Genomic DNA, 21,267 nt, shown 5'->3' with positions numbered 1-21,267 from the left:
TAATTTTTACTTAGCATCAGAACTAGCAAATACCGTATATGGTTGTTCTGTTATGCAGAAGTGGCCAAAGCTAACCCATTAATGAACTCACAAAAAGTGTAGAAGCACACACCCAGCCTGGGCAAACAAACACGATGAAAAAATAATAAAGTGTAATGATTTTCCTTCAAGTTTCTCAGAGACAGATCACGCTCAGTCCGTTAACTCTTCATTTAACAAGTTTCCTTCATTTAGCTTGTTTTGGTTGGCATTCAATTAGAAATTCACGTACAGGACATTTTTTTCCCTTTTTAAAAACAGAACACTTGCTGTCTTTCATCCAGTAAAACACCAGGAGGTGAAGTGGAAGCTGCAAGACAAGCTACAGCCAGACACAATAACACTGAATTAAGCAAAATACCTGCACATGGCCCTGCCCCATAAGATTATCACTAATTGTTTACTAAAATGGCTTGGTTGCTCAGTAAAAAAGCAAAGAGCCAACGGGAAAATTCAATTTGTGCAAGTTAAAAAGACAACCCAGAACACCATACCATCAGCTCTGCTGTGATTCCAGCCACGGCCAAGCGCTGTTGCATTTGCCTCTGCATTGCTAAGACTTGCCGAGATTTGGCTTCTGTCTACACAGAAAGAAAAATCCTTTCACCCAACAATTTCGCATTTTCTGCCTTGCTCAACATCATGTCCCTTGCTGGCCGTCCTCGTGATACATGTACTTGTATAAACCAGAACAGTTAAACCTAGATCCCTTCTGCCATTGTGTCACTTGTCCCCTCCTGGGAGCTACACCAAGTCTGTCTACTCCTTAAAAGCAAGGTGAAATTATTTCAGCTACCATCAAACTGTCCCACAGCTTGCCCTTTTTCACCATTTTTATCTTCCTGCTCCCTCCCTACTTTTGCCAACCCTTCCTGACCAGCTACAACTACATCTGGATGCCCTAAACTCCCTGCAATGGGAAGCTGTGGATGGTAGAAGTTAATGGGTTTTAGTAGAGCCTGCTCAAAACCGCGAAAAAGAAATCCACTGAGTGCTACAAAATACAAATGTCATGCCTGGCTCAAGAAGCCTCCAGGTCACACATGGCTGGAGGGTGGGAAGGTACCCAGGGGAAGCACCGTACGTGCATGCTGTGATTTCATACTCCTCCAAGTACCTGCTTTTGGCCAGTGCGAGAAAAGGCATGCTGGGCTTGAAAAATCTTTCTTTTGGGATAGGACAGCCAGGTTTTATTTCATAAGCAGAGGGGACAACATTTCTCAAGTGTGCTTCTTCTACAAAGGTAAGAAATTAGCCAACTACCACTATTATTTCATTAACAATCAAATCGACCATTTTCCATAGTATGCCCTTGCTCTAGATCAACGATTACTAGTCTTATATCATTGCTATTTGTCCTTCCCCAAACTCCTCATCTTATTTCCCTGTTCTACAAGATAATTGTCAAAAGGCATTTACAAGCTAACATCCTTTTACAAATTCCTATGCATATTCCTATGTTTTATGATAAATAAATAGTAACCATGAGTGCAGATAGTTTAGCTCAGTAGTTTATCTCATCATTTGATACTTCATTTTTATTCATTCATCTTTGAATTACTTATTTTAAAATACTATTTCTATTACCTTCTATCGAGAAGTCTGGCTTTTTACTACCTATCTAGCAAATTTTTTTTCCAGCTATAGAAGCTAGTTTAGATTTCAAGCAAATATCACTGCCTGATCGCATATCTATTTTGTTCATGTACAAGTTCAACTGCCAATTTGCAGAAATTGTTTTGAAAGTGCTATTAAAACACTTGCAATTGTATACACAAGAAAAACCTCATGAGATCAATACTGTGTTCTTCAGAGTTTATATCGTAACAAGTTGACAGTGCTCTAACTCCTATCAGCTATATAAAACATACTGAATAGCTATAAATATGCAAATAAATACAGGTAATGGGCAATAAATCTGCCTACAACACTGACCAAAATTTATCTTAATCAAATGCAGATCAGAGGTAGCCTAGCTTTCCTAGGAATCCAAGCCTTCTCTCAACTATTTCACTTTTCCCCTCTACCCAGAAATGCACAGAATTCACATGAAAGTAATTTTAGTTGACTTGAAAGCCAACATAACTTGATTCTTGACCCTGTTTTCTGTTAACTACAATCGAAGCCAGCGATCAGATTTCATGAGCATGCAAGGCAGTATTTATGACTGCAACTTTTAGTTTAAGGTGGAAGAACTGTGACGAGATATTTCTTAAATAATGAGCAGAGATGTTTTTGCGAATTAACTCATTCCTGGTTCCCTCTTAGAATTGTTTCACATAAATATTCTTATAATCCGTTTTCATTGAGGTGGACAAGCACAGTAAGCATTAAGTTCATGGGTGCAAGTATTTATAAGATTTATCCTAAATTTAAAAATTTGAAAATCCAAGGAGCAAGACCAAGACAGAAGTGGTATATTGCACCTGACCTGCCTACTACAACAGACCAGGAGTCAATCACCAGGAGAAATCATCGCTGGTAGTTGTCTTATTGAGCCAAGTCGCAGAGGAGCTCATAAGCAGGACTATTTCTGAGCAAGTGGTGACTGCCAAACTACATGAGACTAAACCAACCACTGCTGCTGTGGTGGTGGCCCAGGAGCCACCCTGCAAGCCAGGGACCAAATTAAGGTCAAAGAGCTGTACAGAGACACCCACACCCCACCAGCCGCAGAAAGCTCAAGAAAAACAAAGTCCAGCTACGTGGATGTAAAATTTAGACCACTCTGACTTAAATCATTCATTGGAAATTACTTACTCATGCCCTTCAAATGCCTTTATTATTACAAAGATTTTTTTTAAGTGTGCCTCAGAAGGATATGTTAATTCTATATTTCATTCAGAACAGCAACTTGCATTACCAAATACTTAATTATCAGTATATTTACAGTGTCCTTGGGCACTGTTGGGTAATCAGAATGCTATTGTTTTCATTAAATACTTTATTGATAGCACTAATGACTTCAGTTCTGCTTGATCAACAAGCAAATGATGCTTATTTGATGTTACGATAATTAATTGGCCTTTCAGGTGTTTCCACATCCCAATTTATTACCAAGAATATCTGTGTGAAACACCCTAAAAAGAATATCACTACTCATCACAAAACATCTTCTAAAAATAGGGTGTGGCTTAGTACTGCTCCCTTTCCTCGTAATTTCTAATGCAACATTCTCTGTCTGAAAACTGCAGGGGGAAAAAAACACGTTTAACTCAATTTCAAAAACCCAGCCTAAGCCTCGCATGTTAAATGTTCAGTTCATTTTATCCTTTATTGAACTTCCAGTAAGTCAAAGGAGATTTTCTGATTAACATTTCTTTTAATTTTTTTTTCTCCAGAGATGGGAGAAAACAGCTAACCTCACTTTCCCATATCAGCAACAAGGATCAAAAACTCTGTAGGACTCAAACGAGATGTACAAGTGAACAGACTGCTTGTGTGATCTATTAACTCCAAACCATTATTTTTCCGAACTCCGGGCCTGGCCTATGAAGCATTATAGTCCAGCCTTCAGACCATGGAAAAGGGTTGTGGATAAGAAAATTCCAGATTCAAATCCAAATGGACCTCGAACAGCCACCTGAAAAGAGTACACCGGTCTTCCACAACATTCAACTGGCACCTGTCAGAGACCTGGATGTATTCAGTTTAACCTCCCGCAGAGGACAACCCTCAGAACATCTGAAGTCTTAACTGCTCTGACATACCAACCTATATTAGCAGCTAGCCTCATCTTTGAAGATGAGTTTCCCAAAACTTGAATTTTTCTGCAAGCAAAAAAAAGAAAAGTTAAAAATAAAGGTCTTACGATTCTTCTACCTTTCACTGTCCCAGGGTCTTTAATTATACTTCCTAGAACATTCTACCTTTTAGGTAATTTCTCATATTTGCAGACATACAAGAGAGAACACCACCAGCACCACCACCAAAAAAACCTCCACAGAAGTTCAAAGGTAGCTACATTTGTGTTTTTTGCATCCCTTTCTAGAATTCTTCATTCTCACAAATGCTCCAAATAGAACAAACACCCCAACATTACAGCATAAGGGAAAACCTCATAAGCATACAATAAATACAAAATACTGCTATGCTCTGCTGCAGAAGATTCCTTAGTGTTACTTTAGGTTTACTACACACTCAGGAATTTGTCATGAAGTTTGGAATGCTTTTTTCTGCTTTACTTCTTCACAGAGCTATTTCCCGAACAGCTTTTATAACACTGAATCTCATATTTTGCTTTTTTAAAATTATCAGTTTTAAAATAAGAGAGAAAATGATGTTTGCAGGTAAGCTCTGCTAGGCTTTCAAGAAGCGATCAGCTGTAATGGCCATGCTCTTACTGCTTTTTCAGAATTATTAAACACAAGAATCCACCGGATGTTCTACCAGTGAAGTACTAAACAAATGAAAATTTGTAACAACAAAACATTATTTTTCCATGTCCCCATATTCATATTAAACATCATTTGACATCCATTACAAGCCACTTGCTCCCAAAAGTATACAGACAGTTTTGTGGATACACCAAATACAGAAGTGAAGAACAATACTGAAAAAACCCTCACTATAAACAAACTGGATGTTTGTCAAAAAACAAGCTGAGTATTTGTCTGTAAATATTGACGAAACTAAGTTTTCGGCTTTGGTATTTGCTAACTGAAGAGCAGCACAGACAAGTACAAAGGACATACAAAATTAATCTGAATGCCAAACTTGGCGATCAGGTTCCAGCTACTACAGGGAATTACACAACAAAGCAAACTACTAGTGGGAGCCAAATGCACTTACCAAGAAATCATCACTACAAATACTTCATCACTACATTTCAACATTAGAAAGAATCATGATTTGATTTCTGAAAATGTATTTACTTCCAGTGACAGCTCATTAACTTGATTTAAAGAGCAGTTTGAGTTAACATGCTAACCAAATACCTCCATATAATGCATTTATAAATTTAACTCTCAAACACACAACACACACTTGACAACTATCTCATAATTTTCACTCTGTATAACTGTATTTTTCATATAGTTTGATCATTTCTTTTGTGTATGAAGCAATGAATATTTTGCTCTCAATCTTAATTCAAACAGTAACTGGCTGAGAACAAATTAATGTGTTTTCAAAGGCAAATTAAGTGACAAAAGCAACCATAAATCAAGACAGGGAGAAGTAAGTTGTAAAGCCTATATTAAGACTTTAAAGCTAGGTGGATCATTGGTAGTTCAGCACTGAAATAACTATCCATCTATGTTTATGTGTATATTTTGCCAAGATGCTTAAAAAGCACATTATCCCAACATCATACCTACTGGATAAAGAAAACACAAATTAATGGTTATTCATGTGCCTGGAATAAATAACTTCTTGTTTCCAAGGAGGAAGCAGCTGTATATTCTGCATTTTATCTCCTCTTCTTCCCAAAGGGTCAAAAAAATCTTTGCTAATCCAACACAAATATGGTTGCAATAAAAGTATGTTATTAAAAGTCTGTTATTAAACCATTATCAATTAGTACTTCACAATTTAAAAAAAAAAATATTCTCTGCTTGCTCCAGGATAGGACTCCACACTCTGCTACAAATATGTCATTTTATAATAGATGCATATGAAAAAAGTATCCCAGAATACATAGTCCTGTAAACATGACATGCAAACCGGAGGTGAAAGAAAAGAAAACAAAGACTCAGCTGTGGCACAGAGCTATTACTTGTTAAGAGTTTAAGCAGAAATTCTGTAGTAAATCTGAACCCTGTACAGTGCCTGTACCACCAGACCGCCTTCTTTCCCTAGTCAGTTCTCAGACATGAGATAGCCAGCCAGCAATAAAAGTGAAAAATGCAGGCAGCTTGTAACAGCCAAGAAATTTTCTGCACAGTGAGAATTTACTGGTCTCTGAAATTCTTACTCATAATTACCACAGTCATTTTAAATTTAGCAATGATGAAGGAACATTTTGTCCTTAAGACCGTCTTGAAAAACCAATACTAACAAAAGGGTTTAGTTGAAGACTCAATGAGCTCTGGAGCTGAACTCGGATACAACATTATTAACCTCCACACGTAACACTCTAGGGGACGGAGCCATGCCTCTGCGTACCCTGAAACATTTACCACATGTATGCCCTTCCTAGAGCAAAGGGAGGACTGGCATGCTGCCTATGTCTTATTCAGTTGTGCCAAGGGCAGAAAGGCTTTTGCACATCATCAGATGAGGCAGAACCAATTCCTTAATGTCATATCAACCTTTTCATCAAAGTAGTCAGATACTACTTTAGAGAAGGAATAAAAAGACATGTGCCAGCTATGAGACTAATGAATAGCTTTCCTCAAGCAAAACATAATTCAGCATGAACTTCATGTTAATGTTCTTTCCACCCACTCACACATCTCCAAGAGATTCTACTCAACCAAAATGCCAGTAAGTAAAACCACCCATCTTTTAATTCAGCTATTGTACCCCAGCACTAAGATTTTGTTTTACAGTGCCATCCTACAGCTGCCTAACCTCAAACATTACTTACTTATTATTTACATGGCCTCTCTTTTTTTAAAACAGGCATCAAACCTAGAGGGAGAAACACAAGTAATGAAAAGGAGAAATATGGTGATCAAAAGATATTCAGACTGGCAGCTTTCACTAAAATGTTAAAAACCACCATAGTCCTCAGTCCCATTTACAGTTCAGAACCAAAGGGCTTAAGAAGCAGAAAGAGGACACCACTAAAAAAATTAAAATTATGTCTTGAGCCAGAAAACAATTTGAAAATGTACGATGTTAGTTTGAAGAGTGAAAGAGTATCAAGATATATTTAACCAGAAGACTACTACATCTCAGAAAGGCACAGGTTCATTTGTTGTATCAGGAAGACATCAAAAAGTACAGCAAGTTCAGAAACACTCAGTCTAATTTAGAATTAAAAAAACCAACAGCTGTGACCACTCAAGAACCAAGTCTAAAGCCTGAATAAACTACAAGGAGCCCCAAAGACTTTTATAAACCTAAGTACTTCACAGTGACCATCAACAACAATGGAGGAAGAAAATTCTTTATTGCTGTCTTATTTTGTAAGTATCCATAATGGAAATTTTATACTTTATTCTAAAATGTCTGTGATGAGCCATTTTTGGATAAGAGTTCCACACAGCACAGTCTGATTTGGCGCGTTTTGTTCTTAGTGAGAATCCCGTCCAGCCTCATCTATGTGACAAAAAGAAACAGCTTCCCTTGGAACAATCTTAACTCATAGATGTTATGAGCGACTCAGAGAGCTGGTATCACAGAACCTAAAGAGACATTGTGCACCTGATAAAGACTTGTGTAGGAACTGTGAAATTTGGATTCTGCAGGGCTCAACATGGGGAAGATTGTTACGTTCACTCAAGACATTCCAGCAGTCCACTGTCCTCTTTGCCGGAGATCACCAGCGGGAGAGCAGCACGTCTTCTCAGTACCTCAGCTGCTGCCGGTTGTCACTCAGAGGTACAGCTCAAACCCACCCCAGCAGCCGCTGGTACCCCCGGGCAGTGGTGCGGGGCTGCTGGTACCCCCGGGCGGTGGCGCCCGGCCCCGCGCCCTTTCAGCACCATGGATGGCACCTGCAGGGACCCGGCCACTGTGGGGGGGGGGGGGGGGTCCGGCCACAGCTTGGGGGGGGGGGGGGGCTGCCCACCGGTGGGGGGCACCGCCCCTCCCGCCCTGCTCCTCCATCGAACCCACGCTTCACAGCCCATGCAAGTCTGGATACCCCCCAAGCTATTTTCACTGAAACTTTGGGCCGATAAGATAAAGTTGCTGACAGTTATTCAGGCTTTAGTCCACCCATTAAACATGCCCACGCATTCAGAAAGAAATCTGATTTTCCAGTCCTCATAAGAGAGCTTGAAAATGCTCCTGCATTTTTCTCAGTGATGGGTCATTTACTTTAATTTCAACAATGAAAATGCATACTTCAAACCTTCACTGGTAAGCAAAAACACAACACAGCTAAGATGCAAGTGCTGTTCCCACAAATGCGACAGCACGGCAAATGAAACTTTTTTCTTTCTTTTACATTAACCAGAAAAATTGGCTGTTTCACATGAAACCATCAACAAAACAAATTAACAGAGGAGCATTCATCCCAGAAATATTGAAACCTTCACATAGCTCCAATAATTTGCCATTGTATTCCTATGGCTGCTGAAATCTCACAAAAATAAAGGGAAGTTTTCATTATGCAGCCCCGTTTTCTACTGGTCAAACCACTACTCACATAAAGTGCAGAGCATTTTCAGGGTGACAGAGCTAGATGCAGAAGGCTAGGCAATTTCTTAAAAGATGATTTTAATAAATAAATAGAAAATCTGAGGAAACCATTGGTATCCCCATATACTATGACATGAACATGACTCACAGGAGTAGTCATCAGACTGACCTCGGTTTTCCCAAGCTTGCTCACAGGGCCAGCCGCCACAGACTGCTGTTAAATGAGCTGCCTCTCCGTGCTTGGGAACATTAAGAATTTAGCATTTCAAACCAAGCTTTTTTAGCTAATACTGCTTTAAGTCTTTAAAGTTGGACTCAAAATTGAGCTAGCAGCTTTGCCTGTTGGACAGGAAACAATGGAAATCCAGCTCGTCCATGGCCATGTTGGCTCTGCAGTACCAACAGCAATAAATTTTTTTGTCAATAAACAGATCAAACATGACTCAGAGGGCAGTGACACACAGTAGCCAGTGCCATTTTATAGCTAATTTTATTACTATAATCCACTTCCCACAGCTACTGTTACAATCAACACCTAATTGCAAGGGTTGACTTCTGCCATGTGTTGAGGGTCACCGTGCCTTGGACAGATTAACCATTTTCCATGTGACAGAAGCTTAGCAAATTAAAATACTAGCCTCATACTGACATCCCAGTCAGCCACAAAATTTTACCAGCCTGCCCCTCTTCAGGACATTACTGATTAAGTTAGAGAGACATACCAGATGCAGTCTGTTTTTACATATTGCAGTAGTATCTGGAGATGGGAGATGCACTCTACAAAACAGCATCCCAATAACAGAAGACTATCTGTAGTCTCAAAAGAGTTAAATTGTAAGTTAAAGAAGATCTGAGACTACTGACATGATCTATAAGAAGTTACTTTAATACTCCTTGCATTCAAAATTATCAACTTTATCCCAAGTCTTAAAAGCATTTCCAGTTCTGTCCAGGTATTACAGGCAATACAGTTTTAAAAATATATGCCTCGCAAGGTCATTTAACAGCACCCAGATGTCCACCTACCTTTACTAAGAGAAAGCCAGCTGTAACAAGTCCCTAAAAACATCTACTTGCATGAAATTGTGTTCTGGATTATTACTGGGAAAGTACTGGAGACCATTTTTCAAAATCAGACCTGTATATTCCACAGAAACAGGTTTTGCTTTTACCTCTGAGGAATACAAATACGCAGTGTTTTTGTTCTTTGCAGCTCGGAGATTTACTGGCATGCCTCTTCCCATAAAATATTTGCATATATCTGAGAGTCAAACTGTGCTGATACATTCTGTGTTTGCCAGGAAGTGAACGCTTCAGTTCAATGTAACTGAACATTTAAACAAGGACAGGCACCGGGACAAATGGCAGTGTAATTAACATACCAATGAAGAGCCAGTTGTTAATTACTATCCATTTCAGGCATTTTGTATGAGCAACTTACCTGAAAAGCCTTCCCATCTGCATGCTGGCAAAGCCAGTAATTAAACAATTCCACACCCCTTTTGCTTGATTAGAGAAAAAATTATAATTATTTTATATTATTCTATCTGTCACATGCAGTTGACATTTAGATGAAAAAAAACGCAGCAGCCCAAACCTAAACATTTGAAATGAATGTTATGAGCTGTCCTTGAACAGAACAGCAACATATATACATCTAGGGCAGATGTAAACTAATAGAGGCTCCTAATTTGAACCAACTGATTATACCTTCTAGTAGCTGCTGGGTTATATGGAAGGCAGCACAGTTGCTACTTAGAACAGAAAAAGTTCCACTTTTCTCCAAGGGGGATTTCAGATGCTACCTACAGAATGGCATCTGAATTTATAAGCAGTTGAAAGCTTTGGGAGTAGCTCCAGTACAATGCCAGGATTCATTTACATTTAAACAACAGTAACTGAGAAGTCAATATGTAGCTCAGCATAGCACCACAGTTAAAATATGGTAGTTACAGAAGTTGTAAGAAAGGTAGAGGCACATAAGCGGAAGGCAGGATTGAAACTGTAGGATAGAAACACTGAAGACGGGCAAAAGCGAAATAAAAGCTGACAAAAAAGGAAAGCAAGCAGAAAGTTTAGCAACATTCATCAATATGTAGAGTATCCAAAACAAAGGATTTCTCTTTCTCCCTGTGCAGATGGCTTTGCCCAAGGAAGACTAGCGTGCTTTGGGTACAAAAAAAGGAAATTACATCTATCTTGAAAACAGCTTCTAATTCATTACCCATTGCATGACTACAGCCATTAATCCATGTAAACAATAAAACCAAGACCCATGTGAGATTTTGACTATTCAGATGAAAGTTTCAATCAGCTCTTGTTAAAAAATTGGCATTCTATGTTTGGTACTGGAGTTTCAAACCACATAATTTATGCACTTTAAAGCCTAGATTTTCCTGAAATCCTGCAACATTTTGTGACAAAGTAGTTGCTTCTGGAGTAGCCAAAAAGTGGGTATTTGGTCCATGTGGGTTTATTCAATCAATTAATTTTCCTTTGGATTTTTTTTTTTAAATGGAATACAATAAATGATTAATTTTATGAAGGTTTTTCTTTGCTAACAATGTGCATCTATCTGATCTGGATTATAACCAGAAGCTAACGAAAATGTACAAATGCAGCCTTTCAAAATTTTTCTTTTCCTCATTTGACAGAATGATTGATACAGATGGAGTGACAGGAAATCTTTACACCTGAACAAAGGAAATACTGTTAGCAAGGAATAAACTGTACCAATCTTTCACACAGCAAATGCTCACCTATCTTTCTGAAATTTCAATTTTTTGGCCTGTATCGTCCAGCAAATCTATTTTTTTTTGCACAGATTATCTTACAGAAGTCTGAAGGAGCACCTCTATCTTCACAGATTTCTTTCCCACATAACCTTCATTGAGCACACTCTCACAGTCAAGAAAAAGAGCGTAGCTTGGGTTGGCATCCGCACACTTCTGCACCCAAGACAGTGTCTCTGCACTACACAGTGCTTGCTAGACAGAACAGCTCATCCACAGCCAATTCCTCTATCCCTAAATACTACTGGCCACCCAAAGACACTTTGCTACAGATAGACTGCAAAATCTGCCAGAGATCTACAACAAGACCCAAGATCTAAAGTCCCATGTCTTAAACTCAAAACCTCTCTTTCCCTTTTCTATTGCAGATTTTAATAACATTGTATTTTCTGCAGGTAGCACTGAATTAACGCATTTTCCATTCTTACTTGTCAGTTATGAAGCAGTAAGCCCCAAAAAAATTACCCTAAACGACACATATATCTGATTTTCACAAGCCATTTAGGCATAATCTCTGAATACATCTTCATAATGACAGCCCCATTTCTGTCCTCTTAATAACAATAATCACTACATCAACAGTGTTATTTTGCCTTGACTCTTTTGAAAAGGCTATTTTTTTTCTTGTGCTACCTAATCTCTATAGCAATTTTTCTTACTGGAAAGAAAACTCAGCAATACCATCTGGTTTTACAGAAATCAGCAGTATCTGTTTTGTTTTGCATTTTTATTAAGAGGCATGGGGAAACATTCTATTTGAAAAAATATTTGGAACTAACCACAAGCTACATATGCAAATTTTAAACAAATATTCTGTGATAGAAGAGATATCCCGAAATGAAATCTTTTGTATGCCCTATATATTAGAAATATCAAAACCTGACATTTCTTCAATGCAAGTTATTGTTCAGTACACAGTCCTGGAGGACAAAACATTATCACAGAACAATTCAAGAGGCACTATCAACTCATGCCACGGTTTGACTGAAATAAGGAGCGATTCTGCAGTAACAAAGATAGGGAAATACAAAAAGGAAAAGATCTGCAATTTAAGCTTCCCATTAGCTAACGAGTGTTCCATTTTTGAGACCTTTGTTTTAACATTATCTTAGACGACTACTTTTTTTGCATCCCAGAAATATCACAGCCCATTATAACCTCCATCACTAGAACACTCCATTTACTCCTCAGGATGCTGTTAAATTGATTTTGGAGTTTACTGGATAGTCTATAGTGTAACAAAGGGCAAAGCTGTAACTACTGTAGCAATAAACCACAACACCTTTTGGGCTCTGAGTGGAGCAGACAATTTTGAAATCTAAAACACTGAAGTGGATTTTTTTTCAATCATCAATTTCAAAGCTGTATGAGAACTAACGAAAAGAATGGCCAGATCATCACTTTCAGAAAGGCAATTCCTATTGGGAATATGGAATGGGCAGCATCAAGAAAATTCATCCAAAGCACTTAGTAACTTGAGAGCCAACGTAAGAATGGCTAACAGATGATTTGGTTCTCAGAATGTCCAGCTGAAACGGGAGAATGATCTACCTCCACTTAACTCCCAAGTCACACAAACACATACAAACAAAACCAGCTCCCAGAACTCAATATACCTGCCTAAATCAAGAGCCCAGATGCAGGGCTGAGTTACAAGTTTTCACTGATATGACATAAAATTTGCTGTTAACTCATTACAAACTGACAGTAAAGACAGTTTATTTAATCCTCTTTCTTCAAGGTTCAGCCCCATTTTTTTTTATATCTTGGATTAGCCATAGGCTAAAAGTACCCCTGGTCAGCTACTGTGGTTGTAATAGTAATGTCGTAAGCCTCAGCAACTCCCTTCTCTCATCACCCACCACCTCTCTCTCTCTCTCTCTCTCAACAAATCTCTAGTAGGTGTCCTGCTGGAGACATGTTGTTCTCCATACCTTTAGACTTTGGCTCTTTGCTTTGAAAGAGATCATTAAAGGAATCTTTGTGACTATATGAACAACCCAGTTCTTATTTTTTTCCAATTAAATATAAGAATACAATCCTAAGGATTCACAACATCTTAAAAACATAGCAAAAAATTCATCCTAAGGGATCTGTCCTCTAAGTGTAACTGGATAAAACCCTGAAATCTCATGATTTCTTCTGACTTGACTTACAAGTTCGTGTCATTTGGTAATACATTTGTGGGTACTACCCAGGGTGGCCCTTCCATCTAGGGATAACTCACCAGGAAGAACTGAAAGGATACAACCAGTTCATTTCACATCACCTAATCACAGGAGAAAGTTGCCACTCTGGGACCACCCATCAGACTAAGCCAGGTTGGAACTCATTACCCAAGACCAAGGAATGTCTCAGGACAAGAAAATGTTGAGTTCATTAAGCGTTTTATGTTTTCATCCCGACTTGGCTAATACAAGAATCACCACATCACGTACTGCACTCAAGTTAAGCAAAATTTGACCCCAAAGTAGCAACAATTATGGACAAGTTTGCATTCCAAAAATATATATTTAAAACAGACATGGCACTACGTTACTTTGCTGCAAGCAGTGATTTATGAAATGCTTGTTACACCTCCACAATTTTTTTGTTCTTAAATCCCATTTAATATGCCAATCTTACTTCAGGAGGAAATAAATTAACTCCGATGCTTTGTGCCGATGCAGATGAGCTTCCCACACACCTGTATTGTGTTTCATACTTCAGTTAGTCATACAGATTGCGACAAATGAACAAAGGACTTCTAACCAGAACCCATTCCCAAGGCTAAGCATGTGGGATGAGGAAGAAAGAAGACTATCACACAGAGCCCCCCCAGTTTTGTCAGTACAATGTCTAGTTGCAGTTATGGACAACTATCAGTTTAGATCTAACACAGCCCAGAAAGCCCACAGAGGTGGCCTTACTCCCACCACAATTTGGTCTCTGTCACTGCAATTCTCAGGAGCCTTAGCCAGGAAAGGCTGCAAACGGCTCCCACTCCCATGAACTTTCATAACTCAAACTCTGCATTAAAAAAGATCAGTGGGAAAATGGATAAATCTGCATTTAATGTGAGAGAGAAGATGCTGCTGCAGAGCAGTGCACGATTCTGTACCAAGAGATCCCACACTGGAAGATTTTCACATCCATAATTAGAGAACACACAGCTTTTCTGTCTCCTCAATCCCCACTCCACTATCTAGAATATGACTAAAATCACATGTATTTATATAGTGGTAGCTGCAAGTTAATGTCCTGCCTAAATTATCAACTGTTATTAGAACCCCAGACAATTGCTTAATAAAAATTTAATCATATTGTAATTTCTAATCATCATTAAAGATGCTTAACAAGTTAATCTCTCTATTGTGCTCCCCTAACATTGCAGATCAGAAAGTCAACTGGCGTAAGGCAGCACAGCTTCACCAATACTAATAGGGCTACTTTCACGTTACTCCAGCTGAGGATCTGGCCTGAAGAGAAAATAGTAGCATTAAAATCCTCTTGCTACACCTTTTGATTTTTTCTCTGCACTGCTCTGCATTTAATCCAAAAAATAACAAAATCAACAGATAGTGATTTAAAAAAAAACACACCAGAAATCAAGGTTTTTCATGCAGCTCTATCTTCTGCTGTCCGTGGTAGAGCAAACACAGCACTGCATAATAGATCAAAGGTCTCCTCTTCTTGCCTCTTTACAACTCAAAAATTCCTCATTTTGACTTCGTCCATGCACAGCTACATTTGTCTGACAGCAACGCTCACGCAAAGAAAACGTGGGAGGATCATTAACAGCCAGTGAGTTTGTCTTTCAGCTGAGATCTGTTCCAACTGCCTAGACGAGGAGTGAAACGATGCTCTGTAACCTCAGCCTTGCAGAAGTAGGTATTGGGTCACTTCAGGAAACCAACACGTCCCCTCATCCTTCTGGTGGACCAGCAATCTGTGCTTAAGAGAGTTTGAGGACCACACTGCAAGTCAATTTTAACTGTGTCAGATCATTGCACAGAGATGCATACAGAGTCAACACACTTGGCTCTCATTTCCCTCATTTTTTTTTTATGTTTCTTTGATAATCTCATAATGCTGTCGAAATTCAAAGTAGTCACGGGAGAACAACTATGAAGCCGTACCCTGAGGCTGCTCTGCGGTGTGTGCATACCATACCTCCTGCAACCACATCTTTTTTGTGGCTTCAGCTGCAGGCAGGTAAAAACAGAAAGCAGAAGTGGTTAGTGCAAAAGGGCCATGAGGCTCTGTACTATAATTCAGTGGTTTTAGCACAGACCTCTAAGTGGTCAGGGCTGTTCCTTAAGTGCAGAGCTTGGAGGAGCAGACAGGAGAATGGCAAACCCAACTTAAGTCAGAAAAGGCTGTATGTATCCTACTTTGTCTGCAAAACAGCTCACTGATTCTAGCTATGAGTGCACACAATGGAACTCTCCATTATCATGCACAGCCTGGTATCCTGGAGGCTAAACAATATTAATTTAATAACCTTCCATTAAATATTGATTTTCATTTAATAAGTAGAATTCTGATATTAAAACTTAATCTAATTGGCATTCTTACTTCATTGACACTTACTGAACCAAACTGTTTATTATTTGTCATATTCACTTTCAGTATGACAACTACATGACCAACTACAGCAGGTTGTAATATAAAGAACAACCTTTAAATGTTAGTTGGGGTTTACTCAAACAAACTGACCCTTAACTGTCAGAACCGAACCCAGCTCTACAAAAAAATGACAAAACGTGACCATGCACTAAAGCAACTAAAACTGGAATGCGCCTTTGATAAAAATATTCTTATTAGTATTGAGCCCAGTGCAAGATCCGTCGTCCCACTTACTTTTAGTGTCAGGCACTTGTTGATCCAAGTACACCTCCAAAATATGTACCATGGCATTGCATCTAGACCCACTTTATCACCCACTCAACAAAATAGATGCTGCATCTCAGACACCTAACACAGCATCAGGAAACATCCTCCCTCACAAAAATTTCAAAAAGAAAATTTTAGCAAGTTTCTTCTCTTAATAAATGTAATAAAGTAGTATTAACAAGAGCATTTCTTGGGTCCTTTGGCAAGAAACCAAGCGCATGGCAAAGACCCTGCACACCCTGAGGTGCCCCCACTCGGTTTCGGCACCCTGGTGTGTTTCCAAGCAGTGCTTCGCAAGCCGGTTTTGCTTCCCGACAACAAACCTGGCCAATGTAGAGGCAGGAAAACCAAATACTCCTACCAATTCCCAGGGCAGCCGTACGCCTGCACGGTGCAGCCGACACCCGCCGCCCCCGTCCCCGCCGGCTCGGGCAGGGGAACACAGACTCTCCGCTCCCTCCCCTGCCATATGACCGCGTATGCTTATGCAAAACTGTTCATTTCTGCAGTGCCTACACCCAACGGCAGCGACACGGCGGCAGCCGGACTCCTGCAGCCCGAGGAACCCGCCAAGGGCTCCCGGCTCCCTGGCTCGGTCCCGGGGCGGGCGGGCGGCTCCTCGCCCGGGGCAGCCCCGCTCTCCCCGCCGCCGGCGTCGCGCCCCCTCCGGGCCGCAGCCAGCGGCCGCCACCGCCCCGCGGGAGGAGCTCGGGGCACAGGGCAGAGCAGCGGGGGCTGCCCGCCCCGCTGCGGCGGGGACCGCGCCGTCCCGGGGCCGGGTGTGTGCCTACGGCGGGGAGGGCGTGTTGTGCGGCGGGGCCACATGGGGCGAGACGGACTCCCTGCAGCGCAGGGGGCGACGGCAGCAGCAGCTACTCACCGGGAGGGTTTACCGCCGCCGGCGTTGCCATCTTGTCTCTGAGAAGAATTAAGACAAATGCAAGAGGGGAGGAGGGATGCTCTAGGCAGCCCGGGGGAGGCGGGGGGAGGGGAAGGCAGCCGGCGCCAGGGCGGGCGGGGCCGGGAGGCGCGGGGGCGGCGGGCGGCTCCCGCCCCGGGGCCCGGCGGAGGCGCTCCCCACTCCGTGCGGGGCGGCCCAAGATGTCCGATGGCCCCCGCGCCGCGTCTGCTCATGCGCCGCTCGCAGTGAGCATGTGCCGGGCGGCCGCACATGTGCGCTGGGCCCGCGGCCGCCGGCGCCCGGGCGGGACCCCCCCGCGTCTCGCCCCGCAAAGAGCGGGGTGAACGTGCCCTGCGCCCCGCTCCCACACTGGCCGCCCCCCTCGGGACTCGAACCGGTGGCCCCTGTGCACACTGCTCCTCACGGGGCGCGAAGTCCCTAAGGGAGAGTGCTCTGGTGGAGGCCCGCGCGCGGGCGAAAGGGGCGGGGCGGGGTGGGGCAGTTGAAGGCTCCGCCCCCGCTCCCAAAACTGAGGGGAAGCGGTCAGGCGGCTGCCACTGCCGCCAAACAGACGGGGAGCGGTCAGAGGGCTACCTGCTGCCCCCAAAACTGAGGGGACGCAGTTGAAACGCTATCTGCAGACGCCAAAACTGAGGAGAAGCAACTGAAGGGCAGCCCGCCGCCCCGAAAACCGAGGGGAAGCGGTCAGAGGGCACCCCTCAGACCCCACAACTGACAGGAAGCAGTCAGAGGGCAGCCTTCTGCCCCCAAAACTGAGGGGAAGCAGTTGAAGAAGGGCTGTCTGCTGCCTCCAGATTTGAGACGAAGTGGGCAGAGGGCAGACTGCCGCCCTAAAACTGAGGGGAACCGGTTGAAGGGCTGCCCACCGCTCCCAAAACTGAGGGGAAGCAATTCAAGGATTGCCTGCTGCCCCCAAAACTGAGGGGAAGCAGTTGAAGGGGCTGCCTCCTACCCCTAAAATTGAGGGGAAAGCAGTCATAGGGCAGCCCACTACTCTAAAACTGAGAGGAAGCAGTTGAAGAGCTGCCCACTGCCTCCAAAACTGAGGGGAAGCAGCTTAAGGGCTACCTGCTGCATAAAAAAATGAGAGGAAGCAGTCAAAGGGGTGACTTCTGCCCCCAAAACTAAAGGAAAGCAGTTGAAGAAGGGCTGCCTGCTGCCCACAAAACTGAGAGGAAGCAGTTGTAAAGCTGCCCACTGCCCCCAAAATTGAGGGGAAGCAGTATGAGGGCAGCCGTCCACCATAAAATTGAGGGGATGCAGTTGAAGGGCTGCCCGCTGCCCGCGGAACTGAGGCGAATCAGTCAGAGTGCAGCCCGCTACCCTAAAACTGAGGGGAAGCAGTTGAAGGGCTGCCTACTGCCCCCAAAACTGAGGGGAAGCAGCTGAAGGGCTGCCTGCTGCCCCCAAAACTGAGGGGAAGCAGGGTCAAAGGGGTGACTCCTGCCCCCAAAACTAAAGGAAAGCAGTTGATGAAGGGCTGCCTACCCCCACAAAACTGAGAGGTACCAGTATGGGGGCAGCCCTCCACCCTAAAATTGAAGGGAAGCAGTTGAAGGGCTGCCCGATGCCCCCAAAACTGAGGGGAAGCAGTTGAAGGCCGGCCTCCCACTACCAAAATTGAGGGGAATCAGTTTAAATGCTGCCTGCCACCCCCTAACCTGAGGGGTATCAATTGAAGGGCTGCCTTCTGCCCCCAAAACTGAAGGGAAGCAGTGGAAGGGCTCCCTGCTGCCCCCATAACTGAGGGGAAGCAGTGGAAGGGCTGTCTGCTGCCCCCAAAATTGAGGTTAAGCAGTCAGAGGGCTTCCTCCTACCCCCAAAACTGAGGGGAAGCGGTCCCAGGGCGGCTCACTGCCACTGAAACTTAGGGGTTGGGTGGTGGTGTGGTCTGCCCAACATCCATGAAACGGGGGGGGGGGGGGGGGGGGGGGGGGGGGGGGGGGGCGGTTGGGGGGCTGTTTGGGGTTGGGGGGATCAAAGGGGTGACTTCTGCCCCCAAAACTAAAGGAAAGCAGTTGAAGAAGGGCTGCCTGCCGCCCACAAAACTGAGAGGAAGCAGTTGTAAAGCGGCCCGCTGCCCCCAAAACTGAGGAGAAGCAGTATGAGGGCAGCCGTCCACCATAAAATTGAGGGGAAGCAGTTGAAGGGCTGCCCGCTGCCCCCGGAACTGAGGGGAAGCAGTTGAAGGGCTGCCTGCCACCCCCAAAACTCAGAGGAAGCGTTCAGAGGGCTGCCTGCTGCCCCCAAAATTGAAGGGAAGCAGTTGAAGTGCTGCCCACCGCCCCCAAAACTGAGGGGACTCAGTCAAAGGGCTGCCGGCTGCCCCCAAAACTAAAGAAAAGCAGTTGAAGGGCTGCCTGCCAGCCCCAAAACAGAGGGGAATAATGAATGGTGCCCACTGCCCCAAAAACAGGGGAATCGGTCAGGGGGCTGCCTTCTGCTCCCAAAAGTGAGGGGAAGCAGTTGAAGGCCGGCCTCCCACTACCAAAATTGAGGGGAATCAGTTTAAATGCTGCCTGCCACCCCCTAACCTGAGGGGTATCAATTGAAGGGCTGCCTTCTGCCCCCAAAACTGAAGGGAAGCAGTGGAAGGGCTGCCTGCTGCCCCCATAACTGAGGGGAAGCAGTTAGACGGTGGTCTGCTACCCTCAAAACTGAGGGGAAGCAGTGGAAGGGCTGCCTGCTGCCCCCAAAATTGAGGTTAAGCAGTCAGAGGGCTTCCTCCTACCCCCAAAACTGAGGGGAAGCGGTCCCAGGGCGGCTCACTGCCACTGAAACTTAGGGGTTGGGTGGTGGTGTGGTCTGCCCAACATCCATGAAACTGGGGGGGGGGGGGGGGGGGGGGGGGGGGGGAGAGGGGGCGGTTGGGGGGCTGTTTGGGGTTGGGGGGATCAAAGGGGTGACTTCTGCCCCCAAAACTAAAGGAAAGCAGTTGAAGAAGGGCTGCCTGCCGCCCACAAAACTGAGAGGAAGCAGTTGTAAAGCTGCCCGCTGCCCCCAAAACTGAGGGGAAGCAGTATGAGGGCAGCCGTCCACCATAAAATTGAGGGGAAGCAGTTGAAGGGCTGCCCGCTGCCCCCGGAACTGAGGGGAAGCAGTTGAAGGGCTGCCTGCCACCCCCAAAACTCAGAGGAAGCGTTCAGAGGGCTGCCTGCTGCCCCCAAAATTGAAGGGAAGCAGTTGAAGTGCTGCCCACCGCCCCCAAAACTGAGGGGACTCAGTCAAAGGGCTGCCGGCTGCCCCCAAAACTAAAGAAAAGCAGTTGAAGGGCTGCCTGCCAGCCCCAAAACAGAGGGGAATAATGAATGGTGCCCACTGCCCCAAAAACAGGGGAATCGGTCAGGGGGCTGCCTTCTGCTCCCAAAAGTGAGGGGAAGCAGTTGAAGGCCGGCCTCCCACTACCAAAATTGAGGGGAATCAGTTTAAATGCTGCCTGCCACCCCCTAACCTGAGGGGTATCAATTGAAGGGCTGCCTTCTGCCCCCAAAACTGAAGGGAAGCAGTGGAAGGGCTGCCTGCTGCCCCCATAACTGAGGGGAAGCAGTTAGACGGTGGTCTGCTACCCTCAAAACTGAGGGGAAGCAGTGGAAGGGCTGCCTGCTGCCCCCAAAATTGAGGTTAAGCAGTCAGAGGGCTTCCTCCTACCCCCAAAACTGAGGGGAAGCGGTCCCAGGGCGGCTCACTGCCACTGAAACTTAGGGGTTGGGTGGTGGTGTGGTCTGCCCAACATCCATGAAACGGGGGGGGGGGGGGGGGGGGGGGGGGGGGAGAGGGGGCGGTTGGGGGGCTGTTTGGGGTTGGGGGGATCAAAGGGGTGACTTCTGCCCCCAAAACTAAAGGAAAGCAGTTGAAGAAGGGCTGCCTGCCGCCCACAAAACTGAGAGGAAGCAGTTGTAAAGCTGCCCGCTGCCCCCAAAACTGAGGGGAAGCAGTATGAGGGCAGCCGTCCACCATAAAATTGAAGGGAAGCAGTTGAAGTGCTGCCCACCGCCCCCAAAACTGAGGGGACTCAGTCAAAGGGCTGCCAGCTGCCCCCAAAACTAACGAAAAGCAGTTAAGGACTGCCTGCCACCCCCAAAAAAGAGGGGAATAATGAATGGTGCCCACTGCCCCAAAAACAGGGGAATCGGTCAGGGGGCTGCCTTCTGCTCCCAAAAGTGAGGGGAAGCAGTTGAAGGGCTGCCTGCTGCCCCCAAAACTGAGGGGAAGCAGTTGAAGGCCGGCCTCCCACTACCAAAATTGAGGAGAATCAGTTTAAATGCTGCCTGCCACCCCCTAACCTGAGGGGTATCAATTGAAGGGCTGCCTTCTGCCCCCAAAACTGAAGGGAAGCAGTGGAAGGGCTGCCTGCTGCCCCCAAAATTGAGGTTAAGCAGTCAGAGG

The 21,267-nt window shown here is 44.3% G+C and overlaps 1 protein-coding gene across 2 annotated transcripts in view; it reads right to left on the bottom strand.

The window, feature by feature from the left end:
- Positions 1-17,281, bottom strand: part of ARNT2 (aryl hydrocarbon receptor nuclear translocator 2) — a 107,398-nt gene extending 90,117 nt beyond the window's left edge. The window contains exon 1 of one of the 2 annotated variants that reach the window (XM_040600654.1): positions 16,840-17,281. In XM_040600654.1, coding sequence (XP_040456588.1) covers positions 16,840-16,870 — 31 coding nt within the window. In that variant the 5' untranslated portion in view covers positions 16,871-17,281. The remainder of the gene's footprint in view (positions 1-16,839) is intronic. The other variant, XM_040600655.1, reaches the window with a different exon arrangement.
- Positions 17,282-21,267: the final 3,986 nt, after the last annotated feature.

This window comes from Falco naumanni, chromosome 7, assembly GCF_017639655.2.
Source record: "Falco naumanni isolate bFalNau1 chromosome 7, bFalNau1.pat, whole genome shotgun sequence".
In the NCBI taxonomy this organism is placed as follows: Eukaryota; Metazoa; Chordata; class Aves; order Falconiformes; family Falconidae; genus Falco; species Falco naumanni.
The sequence above is the reverse complement of the archived record's forward strand: the minus strand, read 5'-3'. Positions and strand labels throughout refer to the sequence as shown.